A 16,646-nucleotide genomic window follows, 5' to 3' on the forward strand; every position below is an offset into this window, starting at 1 on the left:
TCCTATTGCCACCTGTTTCTGGCCATGCAGGACTTGCTTGTAAGCCACTTGAAGTTCCTGTAACCAATAATTACTTTGGCTCTCACTAATAGGAAACTCTGCTCTCAGCAATGTGGAAAGGAATTAAAAGTAAGCAAAGGTCACATGTTTATAGAGCCCTTCCCACATCATTAGCATTTCTAGTTGATAGAGTGTATTGTTTCTTACTCCCATGTGTAGAAGATGCTTGCATTGACTGTAGAATGCTGAAGAGGGATGTTGTGCAGGCACTCCCTAAGTGCCTTGGCTTCTTCCAGCACTTTTTATTCAGATCTTTTTCCAAGCCTGGCAGGAGAAGTGAACCCCTGTGGAAGCAAAATTGCAAGTGTCTTCTTTATTGTGTTAGTTACACATAACCCTCTGCCTTCAGCACTGAAAGCTTTGCTGGTTTTCACTTTCTTAGGATGGTAGTTTCTTTCCTGTTAAGTACTTAAGGAAACACCGGAGCCACCTATCTCTGGTCTACTGTTTCCATATGTGGTTTATTTGGTTTTTTAACTTCAAACACAGGATGTATATGCGTGTGAAAAGGAGACCAGGCATCTACATTTAGGTGTTTGGTAGGACGTGAGTGTCTTCAAGGTTCCTTTATAATCATTGGAGCTAAGGCCTCTGGAAAATAAGGGCACCAAAATCATCCCTGCTAAATCATCCTCTGGAGAAGCATCTCTCTTTCCACTGCCTGTATAGGGAACCCACAGAGACCAGACCAAATTACCATAGCTGAAATTAGATTCTGCAGAAGGTGGCATAAATACCTCTGCAGTTTGAGCTACTACTCACCCACTGAAAGGCTTGAACAGCTTCCAGTTTTCCCGTTAATGTAGTCACTCTGCTCACCTAAGCAAAAAATTTTTAAAAAAGGCATCTTTGCAGAAAATTGTGTATTAAGCACCAGCCTTTATTGCACCAAATAGCACTTTTAAATCCTCACCCCAGGAAGCTGTTGACACATGTTGGAGTCACTCTACCACCATCTCCCAATAAATGCATGTGTAATTGTATTTGTGTGTATGGTTACACGTTGCTGTGGAGGTGTTGGCATGCTGATCTAGACCTGCAAGCCAACCAGCACAGCCTGTGGCTTCATGGCCCTAAATGGCAGTTCACCTGTGAAGGTAACCAGGATCTGCCTCTGAATCTCTTTAAGGTCTAAACTAAGCAGCTTAGAAGATGGCAAATGGAGCTGCTACATGCCTGAGATGGGTGGCAGTCTCTGGCAGTGAAAGCTGTGACCTCCTATTTGAAACCTGGCTCACATCACCCTGAATGTTATGAAGGATATTTTTTCCTGCCATGCCCTCTCCAGAACAAGATCTTCTCTCTGGAGCAGTATGCTCTGAGAGGCCAGGTCTGGCTACTCCCTTCCAGCACTGCAGGTAGAAGAAGATGCCTATAACATAAAGGAAGACACAAAAATTATCTGGAGGCTAGCCAGAGACAGGTGGGAACAGGCTGAGAAGGTGGAGGTCTGTTTGGTCTGGTGACGTGGCTATGTAGATTCACTGTCTAAAATCCCTTGTGGGGAGAGAAAGACATGGAAGGAGTCACTGGCTGCAGTCAGTTTGGGGTGGGGGGAGTTTCCTTAAGGCCAGGTGTAGGAAAGCTTGAAAGCACACATTTCAGCATAATTACAGGCTTTTCTGACATGAAGATAAAACTTGATATGCAAAGTCTGTACATTTGGATTTCGTGCTGCGCTACACCCCCAGATTTGGCCTTTATCTTACTTCTACATCAGGATGTTAGGCAATTCACCACCATCTGCAATTTACTTTGACTCTGGTGACTGTTAATTCTTACAGCATGGATTGAAGACATCTTTTAGAAAAGTTTCCTGTGTGTTATTTGGTCATTAAGTTGAAAAGGTCTGTGTACCTTGAAAAAGGTGGTAATAAACATGATGAAAGTGTAAAGAAAGCTAAGTGGTACTAAGAAGTTAGGTTATGGTCTTCTCTTTATTCATCCATTAAAGGATGAAAGGGCATATAATGAGACAGAAGAGTGGTACATTGAGGGCAGACAGGGGTTTTCTTTGCATGTAGTATGTTGCCACTCATGAACAATATCCACATGTATAGAAGTAACAGGATCCTGCAAAAGGTCAGGCATTAAATAGCCTCCAACACCAAGTGTAATCACTGCAGTAACAGTGGTAAAAACATAAATCTCAATATTATTGACTGGGTTTCTGAGGTAGCTACGTGTGTTAAAACCTAAGGCATCAGCTGTCTGTCACAGCATCCCTTGTGCTGTCCTCCAAAACACATTCCAGTTAACATGACCAAGCCTGGGAGCTATTTGCACTGCCAGTTTTATCAAGTATAATGGTCACCATGCTCCTCTGATGGTCTGTGACCATCAGTTTATTTATATTGGATACAATAACAGTCTACTGGGATTCTGGCATTCTGACACTACCTGAGTGACTGCTGAATGCTTCAAGTGTACTTTAGTTATTTCTTCCACAAGTGAACTCATATTCCGCTCTACTTACAGACTCTTAGGTTGGCTCTTAGTGGAAAATTTCAGACCTCTGCTGGTCCTGTAAAGGTCCTGTCTAAACCAGCACAATGGCAGGACTGTTAACCTGGCTGATTAATTCCCAGAGAGTCTGGAACAGCTTCTCTGACATGAGACAAATAAATGCTTTATGAGACTTGTAAGTTCCCAGCAGATGCTGCTACACTTTGGCCCTGCACAGACAGCCCCAGGTTGCCTCACAACCAAGTTTGCTTACAAGCAACTTGGCCGTCCCAGCTGTCTGCCCACATCTGTATAGTTTTGTTCCCAGGAATCAGCCTTACACTTCTGCAGTGCTAGTGAGGTTTAGTGAGCCAGGGACCTCTGCACCATGCTTGGCTGTGCAGCACGGGCACCCCAAACACTGCCCGCTGGTAGCTGAGACCCAGGACTGAGCCCTTGAAGGATGCTGAGAGATGGCCATCAGTTCGCTGTACTGGTACAGAGATAATCTCCTGTGTAATGGGACCAGGTAGGACAGGAGACATATGGGCCCTCTGACCTCATATCTTTTCATCCTAGAGAGGAAAAGATTCTGCCTTTTCACAGCTTCCCTTTCAGACTGGCCAATGTGAGCCACACAGCCCTCAGAGGACACTCAGAGGTAAAACCTCTATGCTTGCAGTTGTTGAATTCCTGAGCTGTGCATTCTTGCCCTTTCCTCCTACCCCAAACAGTGAAATGTTTGCTGGTACTGTCCAGGAATTCATCTGTTGGTATTTTAATATGCATGTGTATGATCACCCAGTTGCTACAATTACACTGCGGGAATCTTGTTTCTAAAAATACACCAATCTCTGCTGCTCTCCAACACTAGCATGAGGTAATGGATCATGTTCCCTAGTTGCCAGTCACATACAGGAAGAAGGTAATCAATACAGCTGGCAATATATAAAGACTACAACAATTGCAACTAATTTCCCTTTCACTTAAAAACATAATCTTCTAGCCTGCGTTAACAAAGCTTCAGCTTTACATTGCATTAAAACAATCATGTGCTTGCCTTTGCTAAATAAAATCCTGTTATTTTGCTTGAGAGCATCTTTGGAGCAGCTCAAAGTGGTAAGGTTTATTATGGGAACCTTAAACCAGCTCCTACTCCAGCAGGTGCTCTGTTGCTATCAGTGTACTTCCACCAAAATCAAGAGAGATTTTGCATCACTCTGGTTATGATTGCTGTATTTTGTCTAGGGAAACGTGTGCACGTCATCTTCTAAATTTAAGGTGCAGCAAACTCCCTGATCTTGTTCTATCTCCGCTTCTGCATTATTTAAATGGCAGTTGAAAGCACTGTGAGTCAGTGGAGGCTGCGAAAAAAATTGACAGAATGCCATTCATTTTTACTATTATAAAAAGTCATATTTTGGAAGGATTTTGCATTACAAATAGTGCTTCTGATCCCAGAGGAGCTACTCAGTGTATAGCTGTACTCGACCTCGCCATTGTATATTTTGTCCAAATAATGTCTGCCTGGTGAGCAAAGGCGGAGGGGGGCTTGGGAGCCTGAACTTCAGTGTTGTAGCCCAAAGTCTCAGTGATGGAGCATTGTGTGGAAATCAGTGTATTTCAAATTACAGCACTGACTGCTGAGTAATGGCTGTTGCATTTCTGTTCTTCCCTCTCCCTGCCCGTAGAATAACAGCAATAATGTTAGAAATGGCAAGGGCCATTCATGACTTAATGCTAATTTTAGATTTTGTCAGTGCTTTGAAGTTCTTCAGTGAGCGGTACTAAATAAAGTACACCTTGGCTGGTGTCTGTTAGAAGACACATAAAGCTCTGAAGCCACAGTAGAGTTCCCCTAGTAGTGGGGTTTCCAGCCATGGTTCTCTCACAGGGAGAGGACTGGCCACCCCTGAGGAAAGGCAGTGGAAATGGAGGGGAATGGATGTGGAAGCCGTGTTCTGCACTCACGCAGTAATCCAATGCTGCTCCCGGTTTTGTCCCTCAGAGTCTGTTTAATAGCCACTGTAGCTCATTGTATCTTTCTTCCAAAATGAGGTGTAAAAGGAGCCCCTCTATCCTTGCTGCAGGCTTTGTACTTTAATATTAAAATACTTTGTTTTCCCCTGGAGGTTGTAGTCAATCTGTTACTTTCCAAAATGTTTTTTCTACCTAGAGCCATATTCTGTCCTTAGTTCTGGTCTGGATCTCTCTTAGACAGCCATTATCTTTCCCATTGAACAGAAAATTTCTTAGAGAGCAGCCAGGAAAGAATCCTCTCTGCCTCTTGGAGCATGCAGTGCTGGAGCTGCTACTGGAGCTTGTCATACATTACAATACTGTCAGCGCTGGCTTTTCGCCCATCAAAGGGTTTTTTTGGAGCCAAGCGAAGGCAGAGCCACTGAGCACTGTCAGAAACCTCCAGCATCTCCATCCATGCTTGGCAAGAGGCTGCTCCACCAGAATGGAGCTTTGCTTCTCTGCTCCACTGAAGCAAGTCCAGCCTGTGGCTCTGCTGTTAGTATCAGATTGCTTAGTACTGAAACCCTCCTTTTCTCTGCTGCTTAGATCTGCTGTTCAGCTTCAGTGCAGTTTTTCTGATTAACCAGGCTTTTGTTCCTGCCTTTCAGAGTCACAAGGAAGCCCTGCTCTGCCAACCAGAAGTCAGCATAACTCTGGTTTGCTCTTGCTTCTTACTCCTGGGAAGAGAGCTGCTGAAAGACACCTCCTCCTTGGGGTCTTTCACAGAATGACCCCTCCTGGCATCACAGCCCTGGTCTAGCAAGGCACCAGTGAGGAAACTGAAGCCTCAAAACCTCAACAGGATAAGAAATGTGTAACTTTTAAAGAATGCTGGAGCCAATGTGGCATTTCAGAGCCAGCCTCTATTCTTAGAAAAGTGGTGAAAGTCATAATTTAAAAATAAAATCAAGTGCAGTGCTAGCAAAGAGTCATATTCATGGTATTCCTGGGAGTAAATCCCTCAACATGAATTGGCTTCACTTGAAGCTCAGAAACACTCCACCAAAATAAGGCCCAGCTGTGAGGTGTCTGTAGTACTGATCTGAATGGGAGAGAAGTACACATGGCTCTTGCCACATCAGGTGTCCTCCTGACCCCTTCCCTTCCCCCCAAAACATGCCTGTAGTTTACTTTAGTACTAGAGGTCACACGAGAGCCTTCCAAGGGCCTCTGTAGGAGTTAGTCCATGCAAGTGGTGAAATTTAATGTATATTCCCCCTTCTGAAACCCCCCCCGGGCACTTCTGCAGGTGCTGTGTGGTTCTGCTGTCTGGTGGGGACTAGATGATGCTTTTATACCATTCACAGACATTTCTGGTTTGCATTGAGGTTACCAAATGCTGTGTTTTATCTCAGAATCTCCAAATGTCAACATATTCCTTCTTAGGGCTGTGTGCAGTAAACTGAGGCCCAGTCTCTGGCCAGCTTTGAGCAGGGATGGCCACAGATCAATACTCATGGCTTAGAGCTAGGATGAACTTCTGTGCAGCATCTGAATCAGTCATTTTATTGGGAGAAAAAACACAGAACTAGCTGTATTCAAATCCTGTTCATCTGCTGCTTTAGTACTGTTTGAATTTTGAGGTTCTCCTCAGAAAACCTCTTCTGTGTTTTACAGCCACAACAGGATGTAGGGCATAACCCTTACCCACTTGGGTCACGCAGAATTTTTCCAATAACTTTAACTGAGAGAAGCTGAGACCATAAAGTTTCCTCTTGCACTCAGTCAGGCCAATGTGAACTTTAGTTAAGGTGACACCAAAAAGTGAAACACTGGATCTCATGATAATATGCCCTTGGAGCTGATCTGGTGGTTTTACTCACCCTGTAACACTCACCTATGAATCCAGCCCTACCGGAGGGAGCTGAAACACATCTGTGACTTACACTGCTGTTTTATCCTGTGCAGAAGTGATCAGTGACCTGTGTCTCATAGCCCGGCTCTGAGGTCTGAGTCGTGCCTGTTAACTCCTGAGGCTTACACTGCCCAGTGATGTCAGCAGGAGTCTTGCAAGAGTCAGCAAGCTGTTCTTTCCTCTGATGAAGTTATTTGGTTGTTCTGTACAGTGCATTTAAACTGTAAGGCAGTTTTACACAAGCTGCTACCAAAGCTGCACATCTCATTCTAAAGTTTCACACTACAGTTTAATGAGGGAAAGAGTCTGAAAAACAGGAGATAAAAATGCCAGAAGTTAAAGAAGTCAAGTGGATATGTAATGAGCACTGATAGTTCAGATAAAAGACAGAACAACCTAGTGAAGATTCCATGTTTTATTGTTATTAAAAGTTCATTATGAAATCAACACAACACATAAAAATAGATCTGTGGTGAGTGATACATATTACTGTTATTGCCCGGTCGTTTTGTGCACACTCTCACTTTTTAAAATCAGAAGGTAAGGAATACAAGATATTTCACCAGCAAACTGTGAAACCAGTGTTCCTGCAGCAGAGAGAGGCTGTGCTTCCTGTTGACTCTATCCAATGTATAATGCAGTCAGAAATAGTCCTCTATTCACACTTAAAAATAAACTCAGTTTTAGAGTATGCCCCAGCTGAAAATAACTGGAGAGTGAGAGCTAGAAATAACTCTTTTCCTAGGGACCTATTTCCATGAAAGTCAAAGGGATTTTTGACATGGATTTTAAAAGCAGAAGGACATAGTTATTTGTTGACAGACAGATGGAGAGGCCTAGAAACAGGAGCTAGGGAGGACCTGTGGAAGAGTAGGAGTTTATTATTTTGATGTTGCACATGCTGCTGAATCTCCTTGTTGTAGTAATTGTCTATGTTTATAACAGCAGTGATTGCTGGGAGGAGCTGGGAGGGTGTATCAAAGCCAGATAGGGCGTCTGCAGCTCAATATTTTTTTTCTCCCTGTTTGGGTTGGCCTTGGTTCTAACCCTGCACACCATTCATTGCAAAGTGACTTTCACCTGTGTGCTTTCTGGTCCACGTGAGAAAATCAGAACAATACCACAATTACAAAAACCCTCACCAGCTCACTTACCGTTCCTACACTGGAGTAAGCTTTTCTTCCTTACTTCTGTGCTTATCACAGAGGGCATTTGGGGCTGCCTCAGCCCCTAACTCTTGCTCCTTACATTGTCACGTCAGCTCCAGGGGTGCTGGGAGGTTGCTAATTGGCTCAGCAGAACTGTGGTTCTGCAGTTTTCTGCATGGAAATGTCTCTGTGTAGCCTCAGTGCAGAAAACAGTGCTGGGGTATTCTGGGGGGAGCATTTCCTGTGGATAGGAGGCAAAATGAGCCTCACATTGGATATAACGCTTGAATGTCAGCGTGGAAAAAAATACTTCAGTGGCATGGCTACTCCTATATTCTCCAGTTATTTATTTGGGAGCCTCTTTCACATCAGGCGAGTAGGAACATGAACCAATCCATGCTGTCCAAGCTTGTAAGCAATGCTGGGTTTTGCCACATGTCCTGGTAGGGGGTTGCAGAAGGTACCAGCTAAAAACGTGGGAAAAACCCATCCCTGGGAAGCTGCCCTGTATCTCCACAGCCTGTGCTCTTGTCTGGCTCTGAAATGCCCAATAATGCCCTCTGAACTCCTGCTCTGTTAGGACTACAGTGCATCATGCTACCCCAACCTCACTACCAAGCTGATGGGCACTGTGGCTACTCTGGCCTTGTTTCCTCCACAGTGAATAGTTTCAAAGCCAAAGATAAAAATCTCAGTGCTGTTCCCTGCGTGAAAATCTCTGGGCTTCACTCTCAGCCTCATAGCAGGAGAGTGACAAGGGTGGAAAGCTGGCACAGCAGAATGGTGATTCAGGCTCTCCCTTTGGTTTTCAGGCTGTTTACTCAAAACAGCCCTTGAGAAAGATGCTAGGCCTCAAGCACATGTCACAGTCAACCGGTTTAGCAATATTACGCCTATTTCTGCTTAAACTAGCCAGGGAGGGGAAGGAGAATATAATATGTTAGTGCAAGTTCTCATAGACAACATATGAATATTTAGTACAAAATGTTCTTTCAAGGTGGGGCAAACATTTCTAATCGTGACACGAAAAGAAGGTATTTTGTAAGAGTTTTAGCAAGTTGTCTGTGAAAAAGCGTTTGTGTGAAATATGTTTAGACAGACTACCTCACATGACACTGAAATATTTCAACACTCTTTCTGAACAGGCAATAACCTAGTTTTGTTTTATTTAAATCAAATCAGGTTTATCACAGCCAATCCCAAACATAGCTAAATAATTTGGTTGTGATTTTTTTTTTGGTTAGTTGCGTTTTTTTTTTCTTTTTCCTCTTTGGAAAAATAAAGCTATGCTAAGTTGAGTGATTCTGCACATGGGTTTTACCCATTGAAGACTTCTTTCTCTGCAGAATCAACTTCCTCATTCAGAGGAAACCACGGAAATATTCAGCTAATAAATTTTAGCATAAGATTTCAAAGGCTGGTTCATTCACTCCTGAAGTCCTGAAGAATTGCAGTTTCCAAGAAGCTCACAGACTACTTGTCCCTACTGAAAAACATTTTATAAACCTGGCCTATTTTGGAAACAGTCTTTATTTCATGTCTATTAGGGCTTATATCCAAAATGAAGATAGGAATAATCCTTAAATTGTGGAGGCTGAAAAATTCAGGTATAAATTTTGCAGTGCAGTCTCTCATTTGAAACATTTGGATTTGACCCAAAGTCCAACTGCGTAGAAACAATTAAGGCCTCAGTTTTCTCTGGCTTACACTGCACGTGCAAGTGTTCTCAGTTGCTTCTTAACATGATCAGCCTGTGTAAGTCAAGCATGAGGGGAACAGCCCTTGGTTACACAGACATCATCCTTTTTTTTGCCTGCCATCGCCTGGTAGTGCCAAGAGCAAAAGAAAAATAAAAAGGCTTCCAATCAGTTGATAGACAGATAGATGTGGAAGCTTTCTTTAACTGTGACTTTCTGCCCTTTCTTGAGCTCTCAGCCAAGCCATAACCCATCAGAAGAGGATTCACAGCCTTTCTTGCCTCGAAGCCTGGCTCAGAAACCACAAGAGGGCAGGATCAGGTGGCAGAGTTATGCAAAGGCAAAAGCAGAATCAGGGTCAAAAGAGCATTTTCCCCAGACAGCAAACTCCTGGAGCAGGAACAAATGGGAGTGCCCAGCACAGCGGGTGGCAACAGGAGCAAGGCAGGATCACCGGGCCCTGGCTCCCACCAGAGATGCCCCTGACACTGCACTGAGTTCACCTTGGCATCCCTGGTGTAGGCACTGTGCTGTGCCAGGCCCCTGCAGGAGAGAAAACGTGTGGAGGCTGTGAAAATCCAAGGCAGCCAAAATGCTTTTTCTGGGATACAGTAAAGACATGGAGGGGAAATCTCTACTGGTGGGCTGTCAGGGAGATTCCCTTTGGGTTTGTGCTACTGTAGGGTCATGGTGCTACTTACACTTCCCACTGGCCCAGCAGGCCAGGCCTAGGCACTCAGCAAACCTGGCTTTGGATGTCCAGCTGGAGAAAGCACTAGGCACAGAGGGTGCTAAATTTCTCTCCAAACAGAATTCATCTTCTGCCTGCATCAGCTTTGGAACCATAGGGAATTTCCAAGCTGGAGAAAAATCCAAAATACCTCATGTAGAAGCACCTTTCCCTTGGATTTTTATTATCATAATTTTTAAGAATATATTTTGTACCGAAACACTGTCAGCATTCTTTATACAATGGAAAATGACACAGTCATTATGTATCATGTAAAAGAGTAAAAACAGAGCAAGACAGGAACATTTCAGTTCAATCTGGAGTACAAACAGAATCTGATGTACAGCTTAAAAGCCACACACCAGATAAAAAGATCATCTGGAAAACAACAGGTTCTCTTTTATTTTGGAAGTAGGAAGAAAAGTCAGGGAACGTCAAATGTTAAGGCTAAAAATTAAATTTTTAACTTGTATTTTATAGGTGGCAGACTGATTCTTAATTCATCTGCAGCAGCAGCAACAACCCCCCCACTTTACAAAGAGATTTGCACTTGCATGAAATAAGAATCAGGCTTCTATGCTCGGAGGACTCTGATTGACCTCAACAGGCTTTGGACTAGAGCCACAGTTGGAATTTCAGCCTGCAGTCTAAGGCTTCTTAACTGCAGGCCAAATTAGCACAAAATGAGGCTTTGCATTGGCATTCTACCCTTAACTTTGGATATTCCAGTTCTGGTTGCTTTAAACCCCACTTTTATTGCAGGTTTAACATAGTTCCGTTTGTGAGATTCTTCTCTTTTTGTTGGCTTTTTTTTTCCTTAAATACTGTGCTACAAAGGATGTTTTTATAGTCTGTGTTTTAGTCCCTATATTATGTGTTTTCAAAATTGCCTAAATGTATGTTTATATCATGATTATAACTACTCAGAAAGACCCACTAAAGTCCACTGTGAGCAGCCAAGGAAAGAAAGTGTATTTAGTCCTAAAGAAGTCAAGAAAAGTGGCTGTGTTCACTTATAGTGTAGCGCAATGACTGTGTTTATACAGCTATACCTACTATTTAAAAAGCTACTTTTAAAGTTATTATTCATGTGCTGTAGCTGATTTTCAAGCATTAATAACTTGGCTGTCTAGACAAGTTTTAATTGTCATATCAAAGGCCAAATATGTTCTCAAACAAGTGTGAAGAATCGCCCATCTCCCTTGGAAAGAGGCCGGTTCTCTTTCTGAACTAAGAGATTGCCAAATTTAACTTTTTCTCAGGTTATGAAAGCACAGTAAAACCCACAAATTTGCTGTTTAAGTTTTTAAAATGGATCGACTTCAACTCAAACCTATCCTGTGCAGCAAAGTTAGTAAGCCCTGAAAAACAGATTCTAGTGAATATGCAGTTCCCCTCACCAACTACCATGCCCACGTTTTCCCAGGGCCTAGAGGGCTCCATTAAAATGTAACTAAATGTGCGATAGGAAACATGGTTTTTCAAGAACGATATGTAAAGTTTACCCAAAGAACCTAAGACATTTTGTACATTCAAAATGTTTACACTTTGCTGTTCTTAACCATCAGTAAGATTGTTCATTTTTACTAATAATACATACAATGAGTATAAATAAATAAACTACAGATAAGTTTTAAAAATTGTATTAACAATACGTTGTGCAAAAACTCATAACGATCTACATTCTATGCAAATTCCCTGACTAAAATACACAGGCTGTGTCCACACACCCTCAGTCAGTTTTTGCACAGTCCTTGGGGCAAACCAGCAGCTGAGGGCAATCAGCAAAATTCCATTACAAGCTATGGAGTTAATACTGATTTACACCAGCAGAAGGGCAGGCCCCAAGGCGTGTGCAAAAAATGCCATAGAAATCAGTGGGAATTGTGCTTGACTAAGGACTAGACAGTTTGATTGTACCCCATTAAAGTGAGTGGGAGTTTTGCCATTGATTTCCATGGAACCAGGCTCAGGCCCTGGGTAAGGACGTCAGCACGTGGCCCTATGTTGTGCTACACTACTCCACTTCAGTGCAGAAACAGTATTTGCAAAAGAAAAACTTGTTTTTGTTGTCACTACTGTTCAGTAACCGGTTTTAGCGCTGCATTTCAGAGACTGCCTTTTCTGTGAGATTTGAAACAAGACTGCAAGTCTTTCTGAATCCATTCCAATTTGATTATCCAGCACAGGTGGGCTATTTTGATCCAAGAAAAACGGCTCAATGTCTATTAACCAACAGTGCTCTTCATTAGGATAAAAAACAGCCCGGTTCATCGGCACAGGAGTGAAGAACTGCATGCGGAAAAGGAACAGGGCAGCCTTCCTACCATAGCTGTGTCCAGAGCCGGCTGTCACTGCTCCCAACAGACGATGGCACCTGAGCTGGTTTGGAATCTGCAGTCCTAACAAGCTCAGCCCAGTTTCGTAAGCTGAAGATCTCCATTTATCTTTATTGTGTCAATTGCTGAGAGTGTTTCAATACGGTGGTAAAAATCAAAGAGCTGATGTCCATCCACAAATATTCTAAAACGGGGATGCTCACAAAGTATCTCAACCTGTAAAAGATAAAACATTGAAGCATGTTGTTCACAGTGTAACTGGGAAGTTACTTCACAGCACACAAAGAGCACTTCAAATAGTGTTGGTGCAGCTGCACGTTGTGCTACTTATGTGCCACGCAAGAGGCAAGGCTGAGACCAGTTTGTGCCTTTGACACCAGTTACACTATGATGGATCTGCTCTTGCTGAACAGGGACATTAATCCAATCTCACGTTGCCGTAGCAGTAAGCACGCTGGAACCCAGTCCACTGGCTACTGGGAGGTTTTGTATCTTGGAATAACGCCAGAAACAGACTCAAACTGCTAATCACAGGAGGAGGAAATTTTATCTCCAACCCAAACTTTACATTCCTTGCTACAAAGTTGTTGGTTTTGGTGGGGGGTTTTTTTGCTGCATAAGCGGGCAGTTCCCCCAGCAATGCTTTCCACGCTGCTTTTAATTTACTGGAAGGGAGTAAACACGGAAGGGGGATGTAAATTTGTCCTCCCCTCCCACACATACACAGCTGCTGCAGAACTGAAAACCCTTCACTCCCGGGGCTGCAGACAGTCCCTGTCAGACTAGACTCCATCCTAGGGCTGCAGTGAAGGAAATGCAGTGCAGGATTGCTGGAATTCAGCTAGACCATTCGCAGGATGCACAAACAGGATCAGGGAGGGACACAACTCATCCCTCCTGCTGAGAGACCTGCAGAAATACTCTGGAAAAGCAACAAAGTCTGGAGCTGAACAAGCTTGGACACGTTGAGAGTTTCCTGATGTTAGGGGTGGCTTGAGAGGGTACCCTGTTGTTAAGCTTTGCTGGAAGTGCCCCGGCAGGAAGCTGGGACACGAGAGCACAGAACATGCACTTTTACAGGCCCTTGGAGACCTCTAGATCTAGACACACTAAGGAGAAAATTTTCAGGGAAGCCACATGTAAATCCTGGGTCATTTCCAGAGGCTGGAAGTCCAGAGTGAAATGCTGCTACCAGACACTTGACTCTGCTGCTATTAGTGTATAAAAATGGGAACAGGGCCCATGACAAACTGACTGAGCCAAAGCCCAAGTGACTTAGAGCATGTTGCAATGGGAGAAATGGCAGCAGGCAGTCCAGGAGAGCTGGAACTCCTGGATCCCTGGTAGTGCACCAGGTACCAGGGAAGCGGCCGTGCTGCCACGGAGCTCCTGTGTCACTGCGGCAGTGCCTGCCTGAGGCCCTTGTTATGTAAAAGATATGGTTAACACTGCTCACGGTCCGCTTTTCACATCACCCGCGGCCACGCCACAGTGCTAATTGGACTGGATCACAAGTAGCTGGCAAGAACACTTAATAGTTTAATTTATTCACTGAGAGGGAGACCATCAAAGGTACAAAGTCAATTGGGAGCCTCAATTCCATTTGGGCATTTGGGAAAAAAGAAGGAAAAAAAGGCAAAAGAACAACTCCCTTTCTACAGTCTCCCGTGCTAAATGTGCGCTATTGCTGTCCTGTAACTTCAACTGTCATTAGTGGGACATGCACAAAACTTGCTCTGGGTAATTTGTCTGGCTTGTCTGAGGGCCCAGGCACCACCCAGTGCAGGAGGCAGTGGAACCCTCTCAGATGGAGCAGGACCCAGCCTCCAAGCCTTTTCCAGTGCATTTCCCACACCAGCGAAGGGTGTTGCCAGTTCTGATGGGAGGGTGAGTTTGTAGAAGCAAGTAGAGCGCAACCAATTTGCAGCAAAACCAGTCATAAACACCCTCTTAAACACCAAGCATCTGGGGAGATGGTGAGCTTTTGGGGTTGGGGGAGATTATCTTGGGGGCAAGAAGGATTAAGAGTTTGGCAGCTGGTCACAGCACTGGCATTTAGCAGAGGGGCCAGTAAGGTTTTTTAAGAGGGACAGGGAGGAGGAGGGGTTTTCTGGGTCAGCTGCATGGAAAAGGCATGCAGCCTTTTTTCCTCAATGTAGTGAGAGAGAAGCAGCCCTCTGCAGCTGCATACTTTGTTAGTCCTGATTTGCAAAGACATCTTCACATAACCATAAACACTACAGATGGGAATCCGCTTCTAGGTCATCCCAGTCCATCCACAGCACCACAGCACTTTCCATATACACCATTTTCAAGTGACTACAAATTTAAATTTGACAGAAGGTTTAATCCCAGGGTTCAGAAAAGAATACCATTATTGCTTAGCTGTTTAATCTGCTAATACGAAGACCTACGGTCAACCTTAACGTAACATCCCTGGAGACAAAGGATGAACACGATCCTTATTAGCTGCACTAAATTGCAAATGGTATGTCCATTAAAAAAACCATCAAAATATACAGCAGTCCCACTGAATATTAACATTCTCCAGTAATAACTTGTAATGCACTGCCTGTAATAACATAGAGGTATTTCTTAATTTATGGGTATAAAACTAAGCTCAGGAAATTGTGCTTCATCACACAGTATTACAACCTCCAACTTGTCATAGCGCCCAGGTGAGGTGTTCACAGCCCCATCTGAACTGCCTGCAGCTGCACGTAGCAGTGGGATCTCCATGCAACTCGATGGATACAAACAAACCAGCAACTGGTGTCTCAACTGGAGCAGTGCAGGCTACACTGATTTCATGAAAGGCACATCAGGTTCTGCTGCAACTCGTATCAAATGACACTTTATCAGACACGGTGTAAGCCACTGCCATCCTGGTACTCACCCTAAAAGGCTGGTCCGGTATAAATGGAAAGTAAGGAATAGACGACTGCTCTTCCCCCCATTCTCCGGCTACACAAGAGTTTCTGACAAACTGTCTCTCTGTAAACACAGCTTTCAGTTCTATGGCTACATCTGCAGGAGGATCTTCTGACTCTCCACAAGTCAGACTGATGCCAAAGCTGCAACACAAACAGAACAGTTCTCATTCAGCCAGAAAAAAAAACAAATAAGCCCCAAATGCCGCCAGTCTTATGTCTCAGCTTATTGAAGCCATATAGCAGCTCAGGGTGGAAGACAGATCAGCTCGTTCAAAGCTCTCTGAAAGCTCAACAGGCACAAGGACATTATTATGGCATATATGTGTGTTTGTGTGCATGGCGTTGTGCATATATGTGTACATATATGCAGACAGGTATGTTTGATATGCTTCTTCACTCCCAAGAGAAAACGGAATCCCTTGAAGAAATGCCCCCTCTATGGGTCAAAGGAGAAATCAGCATGCTATATTTAAAATGATAAAAATAATCCTTTCCAGAAAGGAGGGATCCGTGTGGATGTGTGTGTGTGTGTGTACGTGAGGGTGGTCGCCCCCTTCGCCCCCTCCCCGGGCCCGGTGCCTCCGGTGCGGGCAGCCCTGCCCAGGTGTTACCTCTCGGGGTTGAGGTCCACTATGCCCATAACTAAGATCTTCTTTCCCGGCCTCATTCCTCCTTTGATGTGCCCACAGAAGGGGACGATCTGGAAAGGACAGGGGGAAGGTGGCGAGGGGTCAGCTCGGCATCAGCAGCGGCCGCCCTTGTGCAGCCGGAGCTGAGCGGGGGCGGGGGGGAGTAAAGGGGTTGACAAAATAAAATACACCACCACCCCCACCCTCAAAAAAAAAAAAAAAAATTAAACAAAGGTGATTTACCAGGCGAGGGAAGTACACATCAGCTTGCACCGGAGATCCCAGGGAGTTGTTTAAATGTCCGTCCTCTATTTTCTGCAGGTAAAAAGGAGACCGCTGAGGCAGGGCCAGGTGGAGCCCCCCAGCCCGCCCCGCTCCGCAGGTGCCCTGCGCGGCCCCCAGCCCCGTGGCGGTGCCCACAGCCGCACTCACCAGCGCGTCCCGCTCGGCCACGGTCCCCGCCATCTTGTGGAAGCGGCGGCAGCGGCGGCGCTGGGGACAGGGCGGAGGGCGGGGGAGAGGGAGGGAGGGATGGAGGGAGGGGGGTCTGTGGCAGCACCGGCGGCGGAGGGGTAGCGGCGGAGCCGGAGCGGAGCCGGTGCAGAAGTAGGAAGGCGAGGAGGAGGAGGAGGAGGAGGAAGAGGAGGAGGGGAGGTGGCCGGCTGGCACTGCCTCGCCCGGCGGGGAGCCCAGCCCTTGGCCCGAGGGGGAGCCGGGCAGGGCGGGGCGGGGGCTGCTGCCGCTTCCTCCGCTCCGCAGCCCCGCGGCGGGGCCGTCCCTCGGCGTAC

At 45.1% G+C, this 16,646-nt stretch overlaps 2 protein-coding genes across 2 annotated transcripts in view; one reads left to right on the top strand and one right to left on the bottom strand.

Moving 5' to 3' along the window:
- Nucleotides 1–6,782: 6,782 nt before the first annotated feature.
- On the bottom strand, nt 6,783–16,381 carry LGALSL (galectin like). The gene is made up of 5 exons (XM_069009088.1): nt 16,291–16,381; nt 16,102–16,173; nt 15,841–15,929; nt 15,193–15,370; nt 6,783–12,512 (listed from the first exon to the last, which is right to left on the bottom strand). Exons 1-5 carry the CDS (start codon nt 16,321–16,323, stop codon nt 12,369–12,371), a joined length of 516 nt encoding a protein of 171 aa, XP_068865189.1. The 5' UTR covers nt 16,324–16,381; the 3' UTR covers nt 6,783–12,368.
- Nucleotides 16,145–16,646, top strand: part of LOC138107635 (uncharacterized) — a 36,286-nt gene continuing 35,784 nt past the window's right edge. The window contains exon 1 of the mRNA XM_069009087.1: nt 16,145–16,179. The gene's annotated coding sequence lies outside the window, so the exon portion shown is untranslated. The remainder of the gene's footprint in view (nt 16,180–16,646) is intronic.

The sequence above is a fragment of the Aphelocoma coerulescens genome, chromosome 3, assembly GCF_041296385.1.
Source record: "Aphelocoma coerulescens isolate FSJ_1873_10779 chromosome 3, UR_Acoe_1.0, whole genome shotgun sequence".
NCBI lineage: Eukaryota > Metazoa > Chordata > Aves > Passeriformes > Corvidae > Aphelocoma > Aphelocoma coerulescens.

Coding starts and splice junctions, on each gene's coding strand:
- LGALSL (XM_069009088.1), bottom strand. CDS start 16,323: ATGGCGGGGACCGTGGCCGAGCGGGACGCGCTG. Junction 15,930..16,101: donor ATGTGTACTTCCCTCGCCTG/GTAAATCACCTT, acceptor TGTCCTTTCCAG/ATCGTCCCCTTCTGTGGGCA. Junction 15,371..15,840: donor GTGGACCTCAACCCCGAGAG/GTAACACCTGGG, acceptor TTTGTGTTGCAG/CTTTGGCATCAGTCTGACTT.